Source organism: Theropithecus gelada, chromosome 9, assembly GCF_003255815.1.
Source record: "Theropithecus gelada isolate Dixy chromosome 9, Tgel_1.0, whole genome shotgun sequence".
Taxonomy (NCBI): domain Eukaryota; kingdom Metazoa; phylum Chordata; class Mammalia; order Primates; family Cercopithecidae; genus Theropithecus; species Theropithecus gelada.
Genome location: NC_037677.1, coordinates 88,472,881 through 88,497,583, shown reverse-complemented (window position 1 = coordinate 88,497,583; position 24,703 = coordinate 88,472,881). Strand labels below are relative to the sequence as shown.

General features: G+C 41.9%; 1 protein-coding gene across 3 annotated transcripts in view; it reads left to right on the top strand.

Annotated features, from left to right (window-relative positions):
- Nucleotides 1–23,700, top strand: part of CPEB3 (cytoplasmic polyadenylation element binding protein 3) — a 249,136-nt gene extending 225,436 nt beyond the window's left edge. For all 3 annotated transcript variants that reach the window (XM_025398016.1, XM_025398015.1, XM_025398017.1), the window contains one exon: nt 21,899–23,700. In XM_025398016.1, the coding sequence (XP_025253801.1) occupies nt 21,899–22,126 (228 nt within the window). In that variant the 3' untranslated portion in view covers nt 22,127–23,700. The remainder of the gene's footprint in view (nt 1–21,898) is intronic.
- The last annotated feature ends 1,003 nt before the right edge of the window (nt 23,701–24,703 follow it).

Here is a 24,703-nt window from a genome sequence, read left to right as displayed (position 1 = left end):
GCCTGGGCAACATAACAAGACCCTCATCTTGCCAAAAAAAAATTTTTTTTTTAATTAGCCAGGTGTGGGGACACATGCCAGTAGTCCTAGCTACTTGGAAGGCTGAGGCAAGAGGATCTATTAAGCCCAGGAGCTTGAGGCTACAGTGAGCTATGACTGCACCACTGAACTCCAACCTGGGTGACAAAGCGAGATCCCATCTCTTTAATTTTTTTAAAATTTAGTAAAGATGTCGGCAGTTTTAGTGTTATGAAACTTATTTTTTGTTTTTGTTTTTGTTTTTTTGAGATGGAGTCTCGCTGTGTCACCCAGGCTTGAGTGCAGTAGCGTGATCTTCGCTCACAGTAACCTCCGCCTCCCAGGTTCAAGCTATTCTCCTGCCTTAGCCCCCCGAGTAGCTGGGATTACAGGTGCCTGCCACTACGCCCAGCTAATTTTTTGTATTTTTTTACTAGAGACAGAGTTTCACCGTGTTGGCCAGGCTGGTCTCAAACTCTTAACCCTAGTGATCCACCTGCTTTGGCCTCCCAAAGCGCTGAGATAACAGGCATGAACCAATGGGCCTAGCGTCTGAAACATTTTGTTGTAAATGACACAGATAGGGCCAGGCACACTGGTTCACACCTGTAGTCCCAGAACTTTGGGAGGCCAAGGTGGAAGGATCACTTGAGGCCAGGAGTTCAAGACCAACCTGGACAATATAGTGAGACCCAGTATCTACAAAAATAAAACAAATTAACCAGGAATAGTGGCACATGCTGCTAGTCCCATCTACCCGGGAGGCTGGGATAGGAGGATTGCTTGAGCCCAGGAGTTTGAGGCTGCAATGAGCTACAATTGTACTAGCCTGGGTGACACAGTGAGACCCTATCTCAAAGAAAAACAAAAAAAGACACAGATTCATGCCTTAGTTTTTACTTTCAAGGAAAAAAGTCATTAACGTCTTGAAATAAATCAATTAAGGCTTACTTATGGCTCATGTTCACTAGTTATTGGCTAATTGGTAATTTGTCCATGTGTTGACAACATCAATGTTGTATGATACTCAGCACATAATTCTCAGCATTTCTTCTGCCTTCACATACTTGAAGTGTATGTTACACTCGTGGGTGACAGAGGCTCCCTAGAACTCTAATAGGGTGGGGCAGTTACAGGCATGACCATTAGCATGTAAGCAGGGATACATTCCATACTCAACTCTATCGCCACCTCCTAAGAACCATTGCTGTAGTTTAAAAAAAAAAAAAAAAGTACTGGCTTAGGAATTGAGAGATCTGGGTCTATTCCTAGCTGTTTTCCAATCGTGGTATGACCTTGGGCAAGCTACTTAACCTTTAGAGGCTTGATTTCATTATCCTGAGGTAATAAGAACACCAGCCTAACTACCTCACACTTCATTGCACAGAGAAACCATGACAGTTGAAGAGGTGCTCTGGGAGGTTACTAGGCTGTACAGACAGATGTTGATTTGTATGATTGCTGAGCCTGGCTTATTTAAATTGTGCTATGGCCTAATCATATGTCCAAGGCTAATTGTTGGCTCTTTTATTTTTCCTTTTAAAGTATTTATTCAGTTCCACTAAGTATCCTTGATATAAGGAAAATGAAATAGTTGAAGTTGATACTTAAAGTTAACATAGGTGCCAATCTGTCAACATTCTGGTTGGATGTCGGTCAAGACACACATGTAAAGACTAAGTTCCTTTTATAGATGTAGACAACTGGGTATGTTATTTAAAGGATTGAAGGCTTTTTTCACTTTAGTCTTGAAAGTGGTATTTTTACCAGTATCATTTCTCTGATAATGAAAAGATTTTGAACCTGAAATGAAATACACGTTAGGATTAAATTTTGCTTATATTCCTTTGAATGGTGTTTCTGTAAAAAACTAAGTTTAAAGTATTTAAACACAATAAGAGCCAAAGATGGCACCTGTACATATTCTTTCTGTTCTAATGGTATTTTTAGAAGTGATGCCAAATGAACTCTTAAGATGTAAAAGCTTTGCTAAATACAGTTTTTTTTTTTTAATGTAATGGAAATCTAGGTTATTTACATATGAAAGATTTTTGTGGTGTGCAAATGAGATCATTGAAAATGGGTAATGCTTTTACGTAGCCGGTTTTCTACCCTCATCTGCTCTGTGTGGTCATGAGAAAATTTTTAAAATGTAGAATCAGTTGAATCTCCCTTAGCCTAGCAAAAACATATGACTTGATAGATATGAAAAATCTGTTTATAAAAATCTGAGGCAATTCCCCCTGCCCCCCAACACAGCCATTGTCTAGCTCAGCTTGGTCATGTTGTCCCCTAGAAATTTGTAAATCAGATGTTTACAACTTTAAATGCATCATGCAGTATATTGGTTATAGTTTCCCAATTCATTCCATAGAAATATTTTTACTAGTAGAAAGGATACTAGACTAGAATCAGCCAATCTGGGGTTTTAGTCTTGACTGTACCACTTATTATAAAGCTTGAAGGAAGTGTGTGTGTGTGTGTGTGTGTGTGTGTGTGTAAATGAAAGTGTTTTTGAAAACTGTAAAGCACTCTGTCAATATACAGTAGCACTGATAACACATTAATTTATGTCAAACCATGGATGACTAATATTTGAACTCTTCTGGAACATGCTTATTAAAAACAATCTAATTGGAATTTCAGGTGATAAAGGGAGTTAAATATTTCAGGCAAAATCAGGGTAAAGTTGGTTGATTATTTGAGTTCTTTTTTTTTTTTTTTTTTTTTTTCTGAGACGGAGTCTCGCTCTGTCGCCCAGGCTGGAGTGCAGTGGCCGGATCTCAGCTCACTACAAGCTCCGCCTCCCGGGTTCACGCCATTCTCCTGCCTCAGCCTCCCGAGTAGCTGGGACTACAGGCGCCCGCCACCTCGCCCGGCTAGTTTTTTGTATTTTATAGTAGAGACGGGGTTTCACCGGGTTAACCAGGATGGTCTCGATCTCATGACCTTGTGATCCACCCGTCTCGGCCTCCCAAAGTGCTGGGATTACAGGCTTGAGCCACCGCGCCCGGCCGAGTTCTTTTTTTTTTTTTTTTAAACCTGTCACTGACTTGAAGCTCATATATGAGGCTTTTATTCTTATTTTTATTTTTGTTGTTGCTGTTGCTGTTTGAGATGGAATCTCGTTTTGTTGCCCAGGCTGGAGTGCAGTGGCACGATCTTGGCTCACTGCAATCTCCACCTCCTGGGTTCAAGCGATTCTCCCACCTCAGCCTCCCGAGTAGCTGGGATTACAGACACCCACCACCACGCCCAGCTAAGTTTTGTATTTTTAGTGGAGACAGGGTTTCTCCATGTTGACCAGGCTAGCTTCGAACTCCTGACCCCAGGTAATCCACCCGCCTCGGCCTCCCAAAGTGCTGGGATTACAAGTGTGAGCCACTTGTGCCCGGCCATATATGAATTTTTTAAACGGAGGGGGAGAGATCTCAGCAGGCAGGTCTTCTCTACCCATATTCTAGGGAAAATGTCCCTAGAATTAGTTCCTCAATGTTTCTTAACGTATGCTCCATAAAACATGAGTCTTCTGGGATTTTATTTTATTTAAAAAATTTTTTTATATTTTATTTTATTTAAAAAATTTAAAATTTTTTTTTATTTTAAAAATTTCGCTGAGTCAAATGAGTTTGGAAATACTCGTTTAAAGAAAGGCTGGTTTATTCCATGACATATTAAAATCTTTCATATACTAATCTTCATTGTGAAGACCCAAGAAGGAGGCAATATGCAGTTTTTCACAAATTTATTTTGATCATGGAAAAATGTGTCATTTGTTGGAAATAATGTTTTAGAGAACCCAATTGAGAAAAACACTGTGTTTGCAGCTTCTTTCCTTCTTTCCTGCTCAAATTCAGAAGCTTGATAAGCAGTTGATTGTTTTTCCCTTTCTCTTAGTCCGTTTTGTCCAAGTGTGTCCCATCTACCATGTACTTTCTGTCTACAGAGGGTTTGGGACAGGGCAAGGAAATAGCAGCTGCATATCCATGTAGTAGTGGGGCATTGACGTTGTGGTTGATATTCCCTTTAGTATTTGTAATTCTTTGTCTTTTGATTATTTGAGATTATCTGTCACATCTAAAATGTCTCCATATAAGAAGGAAAAATCATTGTTGAAATCAGTACACCATTGACAAAGTGTTCCCGTGACTCTATTTTAGCTTCACGTTGGGAACCAGGGCGCTTTTCAGTTTGCCAGTTTTGGACTTTCCAATACTTTTTATTTAAAGAACATTGTGACTGGCATGTGGCTCATTACAAAGTGTAATTCCAGCACTTTGGAGGCCAAGGCGGGTAGATCATTTGGGGTCAGGAGTTCGAGATCAGTCTGGCCAACACGGTGAAACCCCATCTCTAATAAAAATACAAAAATTACCCAGACGGTAGTGGTACTTGCCTGTAATCCTAGCTACTCAGGAGGCCGAGGCAGAAGAATCACTTGAGCCTCGGAGGTGGAGGTTGCAGTGAGTCGAGATCATGCCATTGCACTCCAGCATGGGTAACAGAGTAAGACCCTGTCTCAAAAAGGGCATTGTGATAGCTAAGCACATAATATTTGCTTTGAGTAGCATGTTCTTTAGTCCATTTTTTATTTAATGGCCTTTTATCCATTGTACCATTCTTTGCAAGTACCTTAAGTACTTAATATATTTAATCTTTTTTTTCTCTCTCTCTCTGTTTCGTAGACACATATTGGGCATAAATTTAGTAGACTACCAAAGGCTGTATATTTTTAGCCTACATGAAGATTAATATGACCCATATTTCCGTTAGGAACCATACTAACAGAAATGTTGATAATGCCGTACTTTGTTCCTGACCACAGCGGGAATATATACAATGACACAATAGCAAAAGAAGTGAGGGTGAGATGACCTGTTCTCAGACTATTTCTACTCCTATCCTTAGTTGGGATTCATACAACCCAGACTTTATCTTGCTGCTCTTAGTGGTTCCTGCCTGACCTGGCTTGAAAGCTTCCTAGTTGTGTCTAATAGCTATGTTTGACTTGACCCTAGAGGAAGCAACACTCAGAAGTGAGTTCAAATATCATCTGAACTAATCCTACCTGGGCTTATTTTGAAGTACTAGGAGTCTCAGAGCCCTTGACTAGAAATAGTTTTTTAAAGGGAGTTTGGGTTATCTAAAGGAAGATAAAGATCTTTGAATGGAATAGAACCTTTTGTCCAGGCTCTCCTTCCAAGTCCTGACTTCTGACTCTCCTGTCCTCTGTTCTTTCATGTCTCCTCCTTTGGACTTGTGATCATTTTTAATATGAAAACTCTTTATAGTGATTTAAATATTCATCTTTCCTGCTCATAGTTGAGTGTAGAGGTTGTTTATGAGATAAAGAATTGGAAAAATGTCCATTGCCTTTTTTCTAAATACTTATCTCAGTAGAACATTCAGATTCAACTCTGGAAGTCAGGTGTCAGAAGTAAGTTAGCAGTCTTTTGGTGAATGCTTATTCCTATTTGTAAGAGCTGGTTCAAACCCCTCATAGGCTAGGGGAAACAGAGGCCCATGAGGTTGTGGTATAGCCAGGGTGCTCTGCATCTCTATACCCTCAGGGCTTGATACCATGATAGTTATGTGTTTCACATTTTTAATGATTTTCTTGCCCTTTGTTCACCATATGATACACTTTTCTACTACTAGCACTTGGTTTTGGACTGATTTATACCCATACTTCCAGCCCCATTTCCAAGCAGCATAGCAGGAAACCAGACTGTGCCGGATACTATCAGCCCACCCTTCTGTGTTTCATGAAAACATTATCTTAGGGCTAAACAGAGCAGCACTCATAGATCTCTTTGCACTCCATAAACATATGGCAGAGACATTGACACAGAAGCCCTGCTATGGGAAAATAAGTAAGTTCTTAAACTGTGGGAAGGGCACAAAGGTAATTTTAAAATCTTTCATCCCCTAGCACTTGAGAATGTGAAAAATGGTAAGTCTCATCCTTTGTAAGGTAAAAAGAAAATAAAATCCCAATTATTTCCCCTCGGATTTTTAAAAATCTACCCTAGATTGCTTCTAAAATTAATAACTATATCTGAGAATTTTGGATAACCTTGTTGGTGTGGAAAAGCTGTTTTCACATTGCCACTTTAATTTTGTTTATTTTTATTTATTTATTTTTTTGAGATGGAGTTTTGCTCTTGTTGCCCAGGCTGGAGTGCAGTGGTGTGATCTCGGCTCACTGCAACCTCCGCCTCCTGGGTTCAAGCAATTCTCCTGCCTCAGCCTCTCAAGTAGCTGGGATTACCGGCGTGCGCCACCACACCCAGCTAATTTTGTATTTTTAGTAGAGACGGGGTTTCTCTGTGTTGGTCAGGCTGGTCTCAAACTCCTGACCTCAGGTGATCCGCCTGCCTCGGCCTCCCAAAGTGCAGGGATTACAGGCGTGCGCCACTGCGCCCAGCCTGCCACTTTAATTTTCTTTTTTTTTTTTTATTTCTTTGAGACAGAGTTTCGCTCTTGTTGCCCAGGCTAGAGTCTAGTGGCGCTATCTTGGCTCACTGCAACCTCCGCCTCCCAGGTTCAAACGATTCTCCTGCCTCAGCCTCCCAAGTAGCTGGGATACAGGCATGCACCACCATGCCCGGTTAATTTTGTATTTTTAGTGGAGACGGGTTTCGCCATGGTGGTCAGACTGGTCTCGAATTCCTGGCCTCAGGTGATCCATCCACCTTGTCCTCTCAAAGTGCTGGATTACAGGCATGAGCCACCACACCTGGCTGCCACTTTAATTTTCTAGGCATCTGTCATCTGCTTTCTAAACAACAGCATTCCAGCTCATGGTTGAAAAACTAAAAATTTATTTTTATTTATTTATTTTTTGAGATGGAGTCTTGCTCTGTCGCCCAGGCTGGAGTGCAGTGGCGTGATCTCGACTCACTTTCATCCTCCACCTCCCAGATTCAAGCAATTCTCCTGCCTCAGCCTCCTAAGTAGCTGGGGTTCCAGGCGCCTACCATCATGCCCGGCTAATGTTTTTTTGTATTTTTAGTAGAGACGGGATTTCACCATGTTGGCCAGGCTGGTTTCGAGCTACTGACTTCAAGTGATCCGCCCGCCTCAGCCTCCCAAAGTGCTAGAATTACAGATGTGAGCTATCGCGTCCAGCCAAAATATATGTTTAGACATTCTTTGTATTGTCTGCTGGTGGAGGCCCTGCTTTAACAACCAGACACTATATTTAGTGGGAATATTAATGAGATTACTGTGGTTTTTAGGCCTGGCTAGATGTGCTCTATAACACATGCCAAGAAGATTATGATCACATTATGTTGAAAAGCTTTTAGCACACCAAATAAATGGGCTTTCCAAGAAGCTTTGTTGCCCCAGATATTAGGAAATGGCCTAAGTCAGCCAGGGCCCTTTCATGGGGTGCCCAGGTTTGCATCAAGGCCAGATCTGAAAACAGGGACACTTACACTCAACTCTTAATTTTATTTATTTACTTATCTATCTATCTATCTATCTATCTATCTATCTATCTATCTATCTATCTATCTATTTTTGGAGATGCTGTTCAGGCTCGACTTGAACTCCTGGGCTCAAGTGCCTCAGCCTCCCAACTAACTGGGATTATAGGCACACCTCACCATACCCAGCCCAACCCTTCATTTTTTAAACATTGTTCCCTTAAATAGTTCTAAAACCAAGTTTTTAGTGCTGCTTTTTTCCTAGCCATTGCATAGTATATTTTTTAAAGAGGAGAACTTTGGGCCGGGCGCGGTGGCTCACGCTTGTAATCCCAGCACTTTGGGAGGCCGAGGTGGGCAGATCACGAGGTCAGGAGATCGAGACCATCCTGGCTAACACGGTGAAACTCCATCTCTACTAAAAATACAAAAAATTAGCTGGGCGTGGTGGCAGGCGCCTGTAGTCCCAGCTACTCGGGAGGCTGAGGCCGGAGAATGACGTGAACCCGGGAGGCGGAGCTTGCAGTGAGCCGAGATCAAGCCACTACACTCCAGCCTAGGCGACAGAGCGAGACTCCACCTCAGAAAAAAAAAAAAAAAAGGAGAACTTTGATACATTATTACTGATCTCTGCTTGATTTGACTCTGAAGAGTCATAGTTTTGGGATTTTGCCAGGCTGACTTTTAAAATCTTTTTTACATTTTTTATTTTATTTTTTGAGACGAGGTCTTACTCTATCACCCAGGTTAGAGTGCAGTGGTACAATCTTAGCTCACAGCAACCCCTGCCTTCCAGACTCAGGTGATTCTCCCACCTCAGCCTCCCGAGTAGCTGGGACCACAGGAGTGCACCACCACAACCGGCCAGTTTTTTGTGTTTTTGATAGAGATGGGGTTTCAGCATGTTGCGCAGGCTGGTCTTGAACTCCTGAGCTCAAATGATCTCCACGCCTTGGCCTCCCAGTGTGCTGGAATTATAGGTGTGAGCCACCGCACCTGGCTGAGCTGACTTTTTAAAGGACAGGCAAAACCCAGGTGTGAGTTCAAATTATGACTTGAACTGATTCTAAATGGGCTCATGTTAAAGCACTGAGTCCCAGATGTACTTTTTAAATGAAGCTATTGTAGTTTAAATATAATTTATTAAACTTATTTGAGGTGCTATGTTCCCTTAGATTTTCTCAGACCTCAGGAATGTGTCTAAAAAAAAAAATAGTGAACTGGGGTTGAAATTTTCCTCTATTGGTCAGAAATAATACTTACTTTACAAATACTCTTTAGCCAGGTGTGGTGGCTCATGCCCGTAATCCCAGCACTTCAGGAGGCCAAAGCGGGCAGATCACTTGAGACCAGGAGTTCGAGAACAGCCTGGCCAACCTGGTGAAACCTGTCTCTACCAAAAATACAAAAATTAGCCAGGCATGGTGGTATATGCCTGTAATTCCAGCTACTCGGGAGACTGAGGCACGAGAATCACTTGAATCCAGGAGATAGAGGTTGCAGTGAGCCAAGATCATGCCACTGCACTCCAGCCTGGTGACAGAGTGAGACCCTGTCTCAAAAGTAAAATAAAAAATTAAAAAGTAAAGAAATGCTCTTCTCTTGATTGAGTCATATATTTGCAACCATCTTAACTAATACATTGATTACCCAATATGGGGGACATTATCTATCATGGCAGTGAGCTCTGGTTATCTTGTGTCTAGACTTAGCTCTGTTGTATTGCCTTTAACAGTTGAAAATGTGTCAACAGCTTGCTTATGTTATCAGTCGATTTGTCACTTCTTTTTATCATGGATAACTACTTTGGTCTGATTTCTCAAAGTAACCTAGTGAGTTAAAAAAAAGTTCAAAGAAACTAAATTCCTCATTACTGAAGTGTACCTCTTTAATGAATATAACTCATTCCTAAGAGCTATCAGAGTATTTCTGAAACACACAGTATATTGAGCTCACACTAAACAGTGACCACAGGGCAGCCTCTAGTTGGAGTTTCTACTTCTGATCCTGGCAATGCTGTGGATGTCTATGGCCATATTTTAGATGTCTGTATTGTGAATCATGGCCTCCTTTCAGCCAGCATAGTGTAGGATCTCCAAGTGAGTCAGGTCCTTCTGACAATGTTATATCCTTCTAAAGTGTTGTCCTCAAAATGGAAAGCCAGAGTTGAGGTTTCTTACCCAGAGTACAGCTGGCTCTTCCTTTCAGTGGAATATTTTGCCTCTGTTGATAAAGCCTGACATTGCAATGGCCCCTCGTAGCATTTGGCCTAAATCTCTGGGTAGTCTGGAGAGAAACAGAAGGTACTCACTCAAGTCCCTGTGTCCAGTAGTTTACCCCAACAATGTGATTATGAGAGCTTCTCCTTTGAAGCCAGGAGAGGAACCCAATCTCAGAGCTAATGTTTTCCATTCAAGTAGCCCCCATACTACTTCTCACCTACTCTGTTTTCTGAGTTCTCCGAAATCACCACCTGAAGCCAGTGTTCTCTGGCTTGACCTCTGTTTGCTGGATTTCTCTTAAGCACAGAGGTGCCCATGTCATTGTCTCTTTCCTCTGTGTGGCAACTCTGCACATCTTCTCTTCTGCCCTTCACACCCACGATCTCCAGTTCATTGTTTTCCTTCTTCTGACCTGCAGCAGATCCTTAGATTAGGTTTGTTCTTTTGTCAGCCTCTTCATATTCCTGATTCTTTGAGTTAAAGCCTTGCTTGATGTGCTGCTTAACTACATCTTCTTTACACTTTGACTTACACCTTGTATTTGTGCTGCCAATTTTTTTCTTTCTTTTTTTGACCTAATACTACGCTTTGGCTGTGTGCTGCCAATTTTTCTGAGTAGATGCCAGCCTTATATTTATTCCTATTAAATTATATCACTTCACTTTGCTTCTTTTTCCAGCTTGTCTACTTTGATTCTGTTATCTGAAATCCTTGCTTCTACTTGCCTTCTAGTCACCCATAAGTATGCTTTACGTGCCTTAGGATAACTAGGTATCTGACAGATTATTTTTATTTTTATTATTATTATTTTTTAATACGGAGTCTCGCTTTTGCCAGGCTGGAGAGCAGTGGCGTGATCTCAGCTCACTGCAACCTCTGCCTCCCGGGTTCAAGCGATTCTCCTACCTCAGCCTCCCAAGTAGCTGGGACTACAGGTGCGTGCCACCACACCTGGCTAATTTTTGTATTTTTAGTAGAGACGGGATTTCACCATGTTGGCCAGGATGGTCTCGATTTCTTGACCTCATGATCTGCCCGCCTCAGCCTCCCAAAGTGCTGGGATTAGAGGCGTGAGCCACCGGGCCTGGCTGGTATCTGACTGATTTATTTGGTTGTTCCCACCACCAAAGACAGACTGTAACAGAGGTCAGTCTTTGGCTGTCCTTAATAGAACTTTTAGTACATAACTCAAGCTTAGCCTGACCTTGGCCCAATGCCTCCTTTCTATTACTACAACTTTTGAGGTCTGAGAAGAAGGAATTCTGCACCTGTGAACAGTTTGTGGTCTCCCTAGTATCTGTTCTCTGCCACTAAGAGTTGTTTAGCCATTGCTTTATTTATTTCAGGAGTTGTTTAGCCATTGCTTTATTTATTTCAGGAGGTCAGTTTTTGAGTAATAAAATGACTGCAGACGGAAATATTTTCTCTAGCTCATTAGAAACAAAACAATTAAGGATTGAGATCAGTTTAAACTTACAAAACTTACGAAGTACGGCTTTCTCTTTGTCTGTAACATTCTAAATATATTATTCCCTTTACCATCTTCTTTTTTTTTTTTTGAGACGGAGTCTCACTCTGTTGCCCAGGCTGGGGTGCAGTGGCCGGATCTCAGCTCACTGCAAGCTCCGCCTCCCGGGTTCACGCCATTCTCCTGCCTCAGCCTCCCGAGTAGCTGGGACTACAGGCGCCCGCCACCTCGCCTGGCTAGTTTTTTGTATTTTTTAGTAGACACGGGGTTTCACCGTGTTGGCCAGGATGGTCTCGATCTCCTGACCTCATGATTCACCCGTCTCGGCCTCCCAAAGTGCTGGGATTACAGGCTTGAGCCACCGCGCCCGAGCCCCTTTACCATTTTCTATAGCCACTCATCTAAGGCTCCATATCAGTCCATCTTATCCTTAGTGGTTACAAGCTCATCAATAAATTACATGTATTCTTCAGCATCTTTGGGTATAGTAATCCCCATTAGGCTTATGAGTATGAATCTAAGTGTCTCTCGGTAGGTACTTCTCATCTCCTTCATCTCCTTTGCCTGCAAGGCCCTTTGAAACAGAGGGTCAGCTTAATGATGTGATCAGCTCTGCATGGGGCTCTAGTATTTGAGCTTTAATGGTAATATAGGTCAGTAACGTGATCCCACCAGATTTGTATGTCCGAAGTGTCAGAGGTTAATGATATTCCAGGTAATTGCAGAGGTTAACAGATAGGCCAGTTTTTATTTTGTTATATATTTGTTTGTTGGGAAAAATAGAGTTAATTTGGATAATCTACTAAAATATTAGGTAATAGTATAGATAGCACTGGGATGTGGCAAAAACCACAAATGGTTTGGGAATGCTTTTCAGAAACTCTTTTACAGACCATAAGTTATTTTAGGGAAGAACTTTGTATTGGTCTACAGTTCATTTCAGTTGTAATATGGTGGCTGACAGGGAATAGGCACTCCATAAATACTAGTGACGAGGGTGAGGCCACTCAACCCAAAATAATCACCCTTTAGTAGGAGCCAAACTAAGCACCCTTAATCCTTCATGCAGCTGCTTCTCTTTCGTTGATTTTTTGTTGTTGTTCCTTATGTCCTTTTATTCTTTAACAATTTATTAATTTATTTTTTATTTTATTTTTCATTTTTGTTGGTAATATTAGCTGGGATTACAGGTGTGTGCCACCATGCCTGGCTTTTTTTTTTTTTTTTTTTTTTTTTGAGACAGGGTCTCACTCTGTTGCTCAGGCAGGCTGGAGTGCAGTGGTGTGATCTCGGCTCACTGCAACCTCTACTTCCCAGGTTCAAGTGATTCTCTTGCTTCACTCAACCTCTGAAGTAGCTGGTATTACAGGCACCACCACCACACCTGGCTCATTTTTGTATTTTCCGTAGAGGTGGGGTTTCACCATGTTAACCAGACTGGTCTCAAACTCCTGACCTCAAGTGATCCACCCGCTTCTGCTTCCCAAAGTGTTGGGATTACAGGCGTGCACCACTGTGCCCAGCCAAATTTTAATACATAGTGGGTGTAGATAGTAGATATTTTGATACAGGCATGCAACGTGAAATAAGCACATCATGGAGAATGTGGTATCCATCCCCTCGAACATTTATCCTTTGACTTACAAACAATCCAATTACACTCCTTATTTTAATATGTAATTAAGTTATTATTGACTATAGTCACCCTGTTGTGATATCAAATAGTAGGTCTTACTCATTCTTTCTGATTTTTTTGTACCCATTATCCGTCTCCATCTCCTGTCCCACTGTAGCTCCCCACTACGTTTCCCAGCCTATCCTTCTACTCTCTATGTACGTGAGTTCAATTGTTTTGATTTTTAGATCCCACAAATAAGTGAGAACATGTGATACTTGTCTTTCTGTGTCTGGCTTATTTCACTCAACATAGTGATCTCCAGTTCTATCCATGTTGTTGCAAATAGTTGGATCTCATTCTTTTTTAAGGCTGAATGGAACTCTATTGTGTATATGTTCCACATTTGCTTTATCCATTCATATGCTTTTTTGTTTGTTTGTTTCTTTTCTTTTCTTTTCTTTTAGACAGAGTTTCGTTCTTGTCTTCCAGGCTGGAGTGCAATGGTGCAATCGTGGCTCACTGCAACCTCCACCTCCCGGGTTCAAGCGATTTTTCTGTCTCAGTGTCCCAAGTAGCTGAGATGACAGGCACCCACCACCACATCTGGCTAATTTTTGTATTTGTAGTAGATACAACATGTAGTAGACCATGTTGTCTAGGCTGATCTCAAACTCCTGACCTCAGGTGATTCGCCTGCCTTGGCCTCCCAAAGTGCTGGGATTACAGGTGTGAGCCATCGTACCTGGCCCATTCATCTGCCAATGGACACTTAGGTTGCTTCCAAATTTGAGCTATTGTGAACAGTGCTGCAACAAACATGGGAGTGCAGATATCTCTTTGATAGACTGATGTCCTTTCTTTGGGGTATATACCCAGCAATGGGATTGCTGGATCATATGTTAGCTCAATTTTTACTTTTCTAAGGAAACTCCAAACTGTTCTCCCTGGTAGTTGTACTAATTTTCATTCCAACCAACAGTGTACAAGGGTTCCCTTTTCTCTACATCCTCACCAGCATTTGCTATTGCCTGTCTTTTGGATATAAACCGTTTTAACTGAGGTGAGATGATATCTCATTGTGGTTTTGATTTGCATTTCCCTGATGATCAATGATGTTAAGCACCTTTTCATATTCCTGTTTGCCATCTGTATATCTTCTTTTGAGAAATGTCTGTTCAAATCTTTTGCCCATATGTGATTGGATTATTAGATTTTTTTCCTAGAGAGTTGTTTGAGCTCCTTACATATTCTCGTTATGAATCCCTTGTCAGATGGGTAGTTTGCAAATATTTTCTCCCATTCAATGGGTTGTCTCTTTGTTGATTTTATCCTTTGCTGTGCAGAAGGTTTTTAACTTGATGTGATCCTATTTGTCCATTTTTGCTTTGGTTGTCTGTTTGTGGGGGGTATTGCTCAAGAAATTTTTGCCAAGACCAGTGTCCTAAAGATTTTTCCCAGTGTTTTCCTTCAGTAGCTTCATAGTTTGAGGTCTTAGATTTAAGATGTTAATCTATTTTGATTTATATATATATATATTTGAGACAAGGTCTTGCTCTGTCACCCAGGCTAGAGTGCGGTGGCATGCTCTTGGCTCACTGCAACCTCCACCGCCCGGATTCAAGTGATTCTTGTGCCTCAGCCTCCCAAGTAGCTGGGGTTACAGGTGTGTGCCACCATGCCTGGCTAATTTTTTTGTATTTTTGGTAGAGACGGGGTTTCACCATATTGGCCAGGCTGATCTCAAATTCCTGACCTCAAGTGATTCACCCACCTCGGTCTCCCAAAGTGCTAGGATTACAGGAGTGAGCCACAGCACCCAGCCGAGGATTTTTATCATGAAGGGATTTTGAATTTTATCAAATACTTTTTCTGCATCAATTAAAATGATAATATGGTGTTTATCCTCCATTCTGTTGATATAATTGACTGATTTTTTTTTTTTTTTTCTTTGAGACAGAGTTTCGCTCTGTTGGCAGGCTGGAGTGCAGTGGCGCGATGTCGGCTCACTGCAGCCTTCACCTCCCAGGTTCAACTGATTCTCCTGCCTCAGCCTCCCGAGTAGCTGGAATTACAGGCATGTGCCACCATGCCCAGCTAATTTTTGTATTTTTAGTAGAGACGAGGTTTCACCATGTGGGTCAGGCTGGTCTCAAGTTCCTGACCTTGTGATTTCTGATTTTATTTATTTAAATCTTTTCTTTTTCTTAGTCTGGCTAAAAGTTTGTCGGTTTTGTTTAACTTTTCTATTGTCTTTTTCATTTCAGTTGCATTTTATTTCTGCTCTGATCTTTATTATTTCTTTCTTCTATTAATCTTGGGTTTCGTTTCCTCTTGCGTTTCTAGTTCTTTAAGTTTTATCATTAGATTCTTTATTTGAAGTTTTTCCTCCTTTTTGATGTAGGCTTACACTATAAACTTTCCTCTTAGTACTGCTTTTGCTCTATCCATAGGTTTTGGTATGTTCCATTTTCATTATCATTTGTCTCAATAAAATTTTCAGTTTCCTTCTTAATTTCTTCATTGACCCACTGGTCATTCGGGAGCATATTGCTTAATTTCCATGTATTTGTTTTTTCTTTCTTTTTTTTTTTTGTTTTGACGGAGTTTCACTCTTGTCGCCCAGGCTAGAGTGCAATAGTGCAATATCTCGGCTCACTGCAACCTCCACCTCCCAGGTTCAAGCGATTCTCCTGCCTCAGCTTCCCAAGTAACTGGGATTATAGGCATGCGCCACCACACCTGGCTAATTTTGTATTTTTAGTAGAGACGGGGTTTCTCCTTGTTGGTCAGGCTGGTCTCAAACTTCTAACCTCAAGTGATCCACCTGCCTTGGCCCAAAGTGCTGGGATTACAGGTGTGAGCCACTGTACCCGGCCCATGTATTTGTATAGTTTGCAAAATTCCTTTTGTTATTAATTTCTAGTTTTATTACATTATGGTTACAGAAGATACATGATATTATTTCAATTTTTTGAATGTTTTAAGACTTACTTGGTGACCTAACATATGGTCTATCCTTGAGGATGATCCATGTGCTGAGGAAAAGAATGTGTGTTCTGTAGCTTTTGGATGAAATGTTCTGTAAATATCTGTTAGATCCCTTTGTTCAATCGTGCAGATTAAGTCTGCATCTTTCATCAATAAAGATGTTTCTTTATTGATTTTTGGTCTAGAAGATCTAGCCAATGATGAAAGTGGGGTGTTGAAGTCTCCAGCTATTATTGTATTGGGGCCTATCTTTCTCTTTAGCACTAATATTTGCTTTATATATCTGGGTGCTCCAGTGTTGGGTGCATACATATATAATCAATTTATATATATATATATATATATGTATGTATGTATGTATGTATGTATGTATTTTTGAGACGGAGTCTTGTTCTGTCACCCAGGCCGGAGTGCAGTGGCGCGATCTCAGCTTACTGAAACCTCCACCTCTGAGGTTTCAGTAATTCTCCTGCCTCAGCCTCCTGGGTAGCTAGGATTACAGGTACCTGCCACCATGCCTACTAATATAGTACAGGGGTGTTGTACCCCATAGAGACGGGGTTTTGCCATGTTGGCCAGGCTGGTCTCAAACTCCTGACCTCAGGTGATCCACCCACCTTGGCCTCCCAAAGTGCAGGGATTACAGGCGTGAACCACTGTGCCCGGCCCAAATATATATTTAAAATTTCTATATCCTCTTGTTGAATTGACCCCTTTATCATTATATAGTGACCTTTGTCTCTTCTTTGAGTTTCCTCAGCACAACTATTTTGAATTCTGTCTGAAAGGTCACATATCTCTGTTTCTCCAGGATTGGTCCCTGGTGCCTTATTTAGTTTATTTGGCGAGGTCATGTTTTCCTGGATGGTGTTGATGCTAGTAGATGTTCTTTGGTGTCTGGGCATTGAAGAATTAGGTATTTATTGTAGTCTTCACTGCCTGGGCTTATTTATACCTGTCCTTCTTGGGAAGGCTTTCCAGATATGTGAAAGGACTTGGGTGTTGTATTCTACGCTGTTTCTGCTTTAGGGGTCACCCAAGCCCAAGTTAGCTACTACAGTTCCTGCAGACTCGTAGAGGTGCTGCCTTGATGGTCTTGGGCAAAATCTGGGAGAATTCTCTGCATTACCAGGCAGAGATTCTTGTTCTCTTCCCTTACTTTCTCCCAAACAAAGAGTCTCTCTGTTCTCTGTCACCTAAAGCTGGGGGTGGAGTGACACAAACCCCTGTGGCCACCACCACTCTGACTGTGCTGTGTCCGACCTGAAGCCAGCTTTTGCGTAAGGCCTGCCGTAACCACTCCCTGGTTACTGCCTGTGTTCACTCAGGGCCCTGGGCCTCTACTATCAGCAGGTGGCAAAGCCAGCCAGGCTTGTGTCTTTCCCTTCAGGGCAGTGAGTTTCCCCAAGCCCCTGGGCAGACTCAGAGATGCTGTCCCGGCATCATGTACTAAAGTGGAAAACCTTAGAAGTCTACCTGGTGTTCTATTGTATTGTGACTGAGCTGGCACTCAAACTACAATTGCAGTCTTTCCCACTCTTCCCTCCCCTTTCCAAAGGCGGAGGAGTCTCACTTTTCCACCACCGCCACCCCAGGCCATGAGAAGTACTGCCAGACTAAGTCCAGCATTCCCTTAAGGCCCTAAGTCAGCTCGTGGTAAACACTGCCTGGCCTGAAACCCTCTTTCAGAGCACTGGGCTCCCCTCTGGCCCAGGGCAGGTCCAGAAATGCCATCCAAGAGTCAAATCCTAGAGTTGGGGACCCCAGGAGCCTGCCCACTGCTCTACCCAACTGTGGCCTTGCTGGTACCTGAAGCCAGCAAGTCTCAGAGGCTCACCCAAGGTCCTGGGTATCACCGCTGGCTATTCAGGGCCCAAGGGCTCTTCAGCCAGCAGGTAATGAATGCTGCCAGGACTGGGTCCTTCCTTCAAGGCAGTGGGTTCCCTTCTGGCCCAAGGTGTGTCTAGAAATGTCACCTGGGAGCTAGGGCCTGGAAAAGGGACCCCACAATTCTGACTGTGCCCTGTCCTTCTGTGGCTGAGCTGGTATCCAAGACGTAAGACGAAGCCCTTCCCACTTTTCCCTCTCCTCTCCTCAAACTGAAGGAAGAGGTCTCTTTTGGAGCCATGAGCTGTGCAGCCTGGGGTTAGGGCAGGGGTGATGCCAGCCCTCCCTTGGCTGATGTCTCAGTAGGCCATGTGCCCCATGAATCCACTGTCTCTGGGCCTAGTTCAGCACTAGGACTCACCTAAGTGTTGCAGTCCTTATGGCCTAGACTGACTTTCAGGTTGATTTGGAGACACAGAGCGCTATAGCCCACAGTGGCGAGGCTTGGGGGAACTCGAGTTCCCCCTGCTGGAATTGGAGATTCCCCTCAGGCGCGGGCTGGTTTAAATACTTGGTGATTCAGGACTATTTTTCTATCTCCTCAGTGCCTCTTTCACCAATATGAAGATAAAACCAGGTACTAGGAGGACCTACCTGATTTTTGGTTCTTCTAAAGGTGTTTTTTTCTGTGTAGATAGTTACTAACTTCCTGTTCTTGTGGGGCATGGGTCAGGTGGAGGTTGATCGGCGGAGACTTCTGTTCTTCCATCTTGCTCTGCCTCTCTTTTGTTGATTTCAATCCAGAAATACTGTTTGCCTGTTGCTGTTTGAGAGGTCATAGTAGCTAACTCGCGTGTCTGTGTTTGTGGATCATCGTGGTGTGTGTCTTGTCGTTAGGCAAACTCTGCTCTTCAGATGCCCTCAGGAGCAGCTCTGCAGGGACAGCACCGCTCATCCCTCTGGAAGACTGCCCTCCGGAAGCTTTCAGGAAAGGCCCCTGAGAGCACAGTAGCAATCCAAAAGCCACATTCTGTTTTTTATTTTTACTATTATTACATATATATTTTTGAGACAGGGTCTCACTGTGTCACCTAGGCTGGAGTACAATGACAGGATCTTGGCTCACTGCAGCCTCTAGCTCTTGGGCTCAAGGGATCCTCCCGCCTCAGCCTCCCAAGTAGCTGGGACTACAGGTGCATCCCACTATGCAGGGCTAATTTTTTTGTTGTTGTTGCCCAGGCTAGTCTCGAACTCCTGGGCTCAAGGGATCCTCCTGCCTCAGCCTTCCAAGGTGTTGGAATTACAGGCATCAGCCACTGCACCCAGCCTATTTTTTTTCACCATATTAAGAGTCATATCTATTGGCATTTAATGTTCAGCTCTTCACAAACTTGATTTTTCTAACTTTCCAGGCAAAATGAAAATGATTGGAAATTGCAAACCTAAAAGAGGTGTTTGGAACGTGTTTTAGATATGATAACGGACCACCAGATTTTGAAGGGGGCTGACAGAAAAAGTGAAAACTCTCTACCGCATTGTATTACTTGGCATTCCTTAGGAATAATGTTCATAATGTCTCCTATCTAAGAGGGGGAGGGGAACTAGTACATTTTAGCAAGATTTTTGTCAAAAAACATCAACATTCAACATATTTTGGCACCAAAAAGGAGAAGTGCCTGGTTTCTGGAAAAATAACTTGAGGTATATGTTATTCCCTAAGAAAGCTGGTAAATAAGGCATCACTGTGTGCCTCTGGCCTCAAGGCAGTCATGAAAGCCTTCATGACACATCTTCTGAACTACTGTGTAGACTAGATCCCCCAAAACCCTTTAGCCAGTAAGGAGCACTGTTACCAAGCTTAGTTGGAAGCCCAAATAGACAGAAGGTGCTGTTTTATTAATACTGCATTTTCAAATATCAGCACAAATGTATTACATGACCTTACGTATGTTTGTTCAGCATTTTGCAGCTTGCAGTAGCCATCGTTCCACTTGGTCCTAATGTCCCTGTGTAATGGAAATCTTTTCTCATCAACCGATGGAGCATAATTAAGTCTTTTTCATGGCTGCATGATATTCCATCGGAATGGATAACCCATATTTTATTCAAGTGTTTCCCTGTAGCTAGACATTTACTTTGTTTCTGATTTTTTGCCATTGTGGACAAGTCTCGCAGTAGATATACTTTACGTATGTCCTCACTTCTGGTGGTTATATTTCCAAGCATTGGGATTGCATCTGGAACAATAGCCAACACTGGGATTCTTGGGTTGAAGGGTATACATATTTTTAATTTGAATAATTTGCTAGTTTGCTTTTCAAAAATGTTGTAGCAGACCAGGTGTGGTGGCTCACGCCTGTAATCCCAGCACTTTGGGAGGCCAAGGCAGGGGATCACCTGAGGTCAGGAATTTGAGACCAGCCTGGCCAACATGGTGAAACCCCATCTGTACTAAAAATATAAAAATTATATTTGGGTGTGGTGGTGGGCACCTGTAATCCCAGCTACTTGGGAGGCTGAGGCAGGAGAATCGCTTGAACCTGGGAGGTGGAGGTTGCGGGAGGTGGAGGTTGCAGTGAGCTGAGATTGTTCCATTGCACTCCAGCCTGGGCAACAACAGTGAGACTCCATCTCAAAAAAAAAAAAAAAAAAGTTGTAGCAATTCATATTTCTATCAGCAAATGATGAGAAATAGTTATCACTCTTTTAAATGTTTGCCAGTCTGATGAGAATAATGGCATCAATTTTTTTTCCTGACTACAAGTAAATATGAACATCTTTTTTTTTTTTTTTTTTTCTTTTTTTCTTTAAGAGCCAGGGAAACAGTATGCTGCTCAGGCCGGGCTTGAACTCCTGGGCTCAAGTGATCCTCTCACCTCCTGAGTAGCTGGGATTACAGGTGCATGCCACCACAACCAGCTAATATAAACATTTTTATGTGAATTGTCTGTGAATTCTTATGTGAATTATTCTCTATGCATTTCCTCATTGAGTTGTGTATCTCCAAAGAAGATACACAAATGGACAACAAGCACATGAAAAAAATGCTAAACATTGTCCATCACTAGAGAAATGCAAATCAAAACCACAATAAGATAGTATTTCGACCGGGCATGGTGGCTCACGCCCATAATCCCAGCACTTTGGAAGGCTGAGGCAGGCGGATCACCTGAGATCAGGAGTTTGAGACCAGCCTGGCTAACATGGTGAAAACCCCATTTCTACTAAAAATACAAAAAATTAGCCGAGCGTGGTGGTGCACTCCTGTAATACCAGCTACTCAGGAGGCTGAGGCAGGAGAATGGCTTGAACCTGGGAGGTGGAGGTTGCATTGAGCCAAGATCACACCACTACACTCCAGCCTGCCAACAGAGTGACAATCCATCTCAAAAATAATAATAATAATTAAAAATAAATAAAGTTAATGATGTTTCTTTTCTAAAGTTCTAGGAAAGGAAAGTGGGTGAGAACGTGGTAACTTTTTTCTTCTTTTGGTTTTCAGTCATACAGCTTTGCTTCATTTAGATTTAAAAATGTTCCCTAAAGGGCTGTGATGAAAAGTTGTCTTCTATTGAAGTTTCCAGTGTTGGGGGGAGATTAAGGTAACAGAGAAAGTTCCAAAACTAAAAAAGTCCCAATTATTATAGTAGCTTCTTAACACCTCAGCTGTGAGTCCCTTTTCCTCTCCAGTCCATGGTATGCAGTATTGGGGTGTTAGTCTCAGGGAGCTGCATCACTACGACACTGAGGTGCACAGCCTCACAGCAGTGTACCCTTCAGCTCCTCCCATATTCAGTGTGCCTCTTGCCCTCAGGCCTGGCTCCAGCCACAGCATCTCCCAAGGATGTGCCTGCCTCCTCTTGCTTATGGCCTTTGTCCTGGCTGCTTCCTCTCCCTGCAGTGTTCTTCTTTGTCCTGCACTGTCAGACAAAGCTTTCAGGATTCAGCTTTCAGGATTCAGTTCAGCCCCTCTTAATCCTCCCCAGCACCCTTTGATGTAAACACTGTTATACCCATTTACAGATTACACAAATGTGTGTGTGTTAGATGTGTTTATGTGTGTGAAAACATACCCATTTTACAGATATAGTCATAGAGCAAACAGAGGCACAGAGATTTTAAGAATTTGTCTCATATCACACAAGAAGTAAATCAAGGAGCTTATTCCAAAGCCTATGCTGTCGATTACCATCCAGTATCAGCAGAGTTGAAAGCAGCATCTGATTGAGACGTACCGTGAAGCTATACTATAAACTCTCAAAAGCAAGACATGTGAGGAAGCTTTGCTAAACCATTTTTCTCTGTCTTTCCTCTTTGGGTCCAGGTTGAAGTAAAGCCATATGTGCTGGATGATCAGATGTGTGATGAGTGCCAGGGCACACGCTGTGGTGGGAAGTTTGCCCCGTTCTTCTGTGCCAACGTCACCTGTCTGCAGTATTACTGTGAATACTGCTGGGCGAGCATACATTCCCGAGCCGGGCGGGAGTTCCACAAACCGCTGGTGAAGGAGGGAGGCGACCGCCCTCGTCACGTCCCGTTCCGCTGGAGCTGAGCCACGGCCGACCCAGCCACAGTACTGGAGTAGATAACAAGGAGGGGAGAGAGAGGGCACTGCCTCAGGGCTTACAGTGTTCTGGAAATCTGTGCATTCGTTCTTGATTTTTAAAGAAGAATTGGGTCTTTTTATTATTATTATTAATTATTATTATTATTATTATTATTTACAGTCATATTACTGAACTCAGTGTCCAGTATAATGCAGAATTGCAGAGTGTAGAATGGTACTGATTTGCACTTTGATTCACACCTTTGTCTGCTTGGTACCTTAATTGTTTATACCTGATTTGTCACTCGTGACAGTATGTAGGCTGCCATTCTCATTAGCGGCCGTCAGGCTACTGTCTGTGATTCTTTTGTTTGTTGCTGTGGTGGTGTTGTTCTGATTGTTTTGAACTGGAGCATGCACTTATTTTCAGAAACTTAGAGAGTTGCCCCTAGAACAAGACTTACCAAAGGTAATACTCGTGAGTAGGTGGCAGATGTAGCAAAAACTTCACAACAATTCAGCAATCATTAGTTCGGGTCATTTAGAGTAAGGATAACCCTTCATGAAAATAAGCCTTTAGTTGCTCTCTATTTTGACTTGTAAGGATACCTCATAAGCTGGATCTTTTATTTTTCCTTCATGTTTGATTTTTGTTTTGCCGAGGATTTTGGTTAGATCTTTTAGTATTATGTAAATTTATGCTGCAATAGCTTTTGCTGCTATTAAAATGGTATTATTAATACCATAATACTCTATTCAGGCTAAGATATCAATTAAACACAAAAACCCAACAACACACTTTTGTGATTTTAGGGATAGAGTCAGCTGCCGAAAGGAGATCAGAATAGACTTCAGAAAGCTTCGGTGGAAGGTCACTATTTCTGACTGCATGTTTACTTAATCAGGTTGCTGCATGCAATAAATTTTATATCCAATGTCTAGTATAAAACGTTCCCACAATGCACAAATTAAGAATCTATATAAGCTATAAAATACTCATTTTTTTAAAAAAGTTTTTTTCATTCAAAGAATTGGTAATTGACCAGAGGAAGGCATGCCTCAGTAAACGGAATGCTCTGAATGAGAAGAGCCCATAACAGAATGACCTATATTACAACCGATATAAAACCTAGGTGTAGGATATTCTTCAAGCAAATTTGTGGATGGTAGATGAAGTACTTTGCGGTGCTCTGTTATATATTGTGCAATTTATTTTATATAGTAAAGTGATTATGTCTAACTGTGATCAAACTTAACTGTTTAAAGCCTCTGTCAGACATTAACGAACTTGACAGTTCATAACTGGTATATTATAAACTAACACATGAGCTCTTAGTTACAATCTTAGTGCTTGCACCATTTTACATAGCTTCAGACCTTGTCCAGAAAACCAAAGAGCTCATCTTAGCTTACAAACACTAAGAATATATACAGGATATAGAGATAAGTTGTCAGATTGACAAACTAGGCACATTTTTAAGAAAGTTGTGTAATGGTGATGCTAAAGAAATGTCTGTACAAAATAAGATGGCCTGGGCAGAGTTGGTTGTCTGGGTGAGAAACTAACTACTTAATTCCCTGGATTTATCCTGTTAAGCTTGAGTAGAATGAAGGCCTGCTGGCACTAGCGTGGTCTAGAATGAAGGCCTGCTGGCACTAGCGTGGTCTAGAATGAAGGCCTGCTAGCACTAGCGTGGTCTAGAATGGAGGCCTGCTAGCCCTAGTGTGGTCTAGAATGGAGACCTGCTAGCACCAGCGTGGTCTAGAATGAAGGCCTGCTAGCCCTAGCGTGGTCTAGAATGGAGGCCTGCTAGCACTAGCGTGGACATTTTTCTAGCATTCACCCTTGGGCTGCAGATAGTAATATATAAACACACACAATGATTGCAAGACTATGTAAATCTTTTTTTAATCTTCTTCCTATGTTTTGGAATTCTGGGGACAATCTGACTGGATATGACACTGCAGAATAGATTTAAGTCGCTGTGTTTTCTGTGCTGTGATGTCCTTGTACTGTCTTAAGTTAGTGTTGCTTTTGTTTCGTTCTCCCATGTTTGGTTGCAATTACTGACTCTCAAGCTATAGTTTGTTTTCAAAAAGGAAAAACAAAATAGTTTTTTACTGGATTAAAAATGCTTATTTTAGAATTCTCCCCTTTTTAAGGCTTTTTGGTAATAATTGCTTTTTTCCAGCCCCAGTGTGGTTTTGTTTGTTTTTTTCTATGTTTGTGGGTTTTTTTTTCATCTGTACAAGAAATTTTGTTATGCACTACTACTTTTTGTATTCTAGACAGTTTTCAAAAGTTGGCAGATTTTTTTTTGTTTTTAAGGAAAAAGGCATGCTTTCTGACTGACATGATCTTTTGCAATACCTCAATTTTGAAATATAGGAAAGAAAATGATATTTTCTAAGTAAGTTTATTCAGAAAAATATATATTAATTTAATTCTGCAAGAAAATGATTTAACAGATGGGTAACTTTATTTTTTTCATGCTTATTTGTGTTTTTTGAAAATGAAGAAGTTAGAGCTTTATAACTATAATATTAAAGATCATATCTAACCTACAGAAATCTACCTAATTA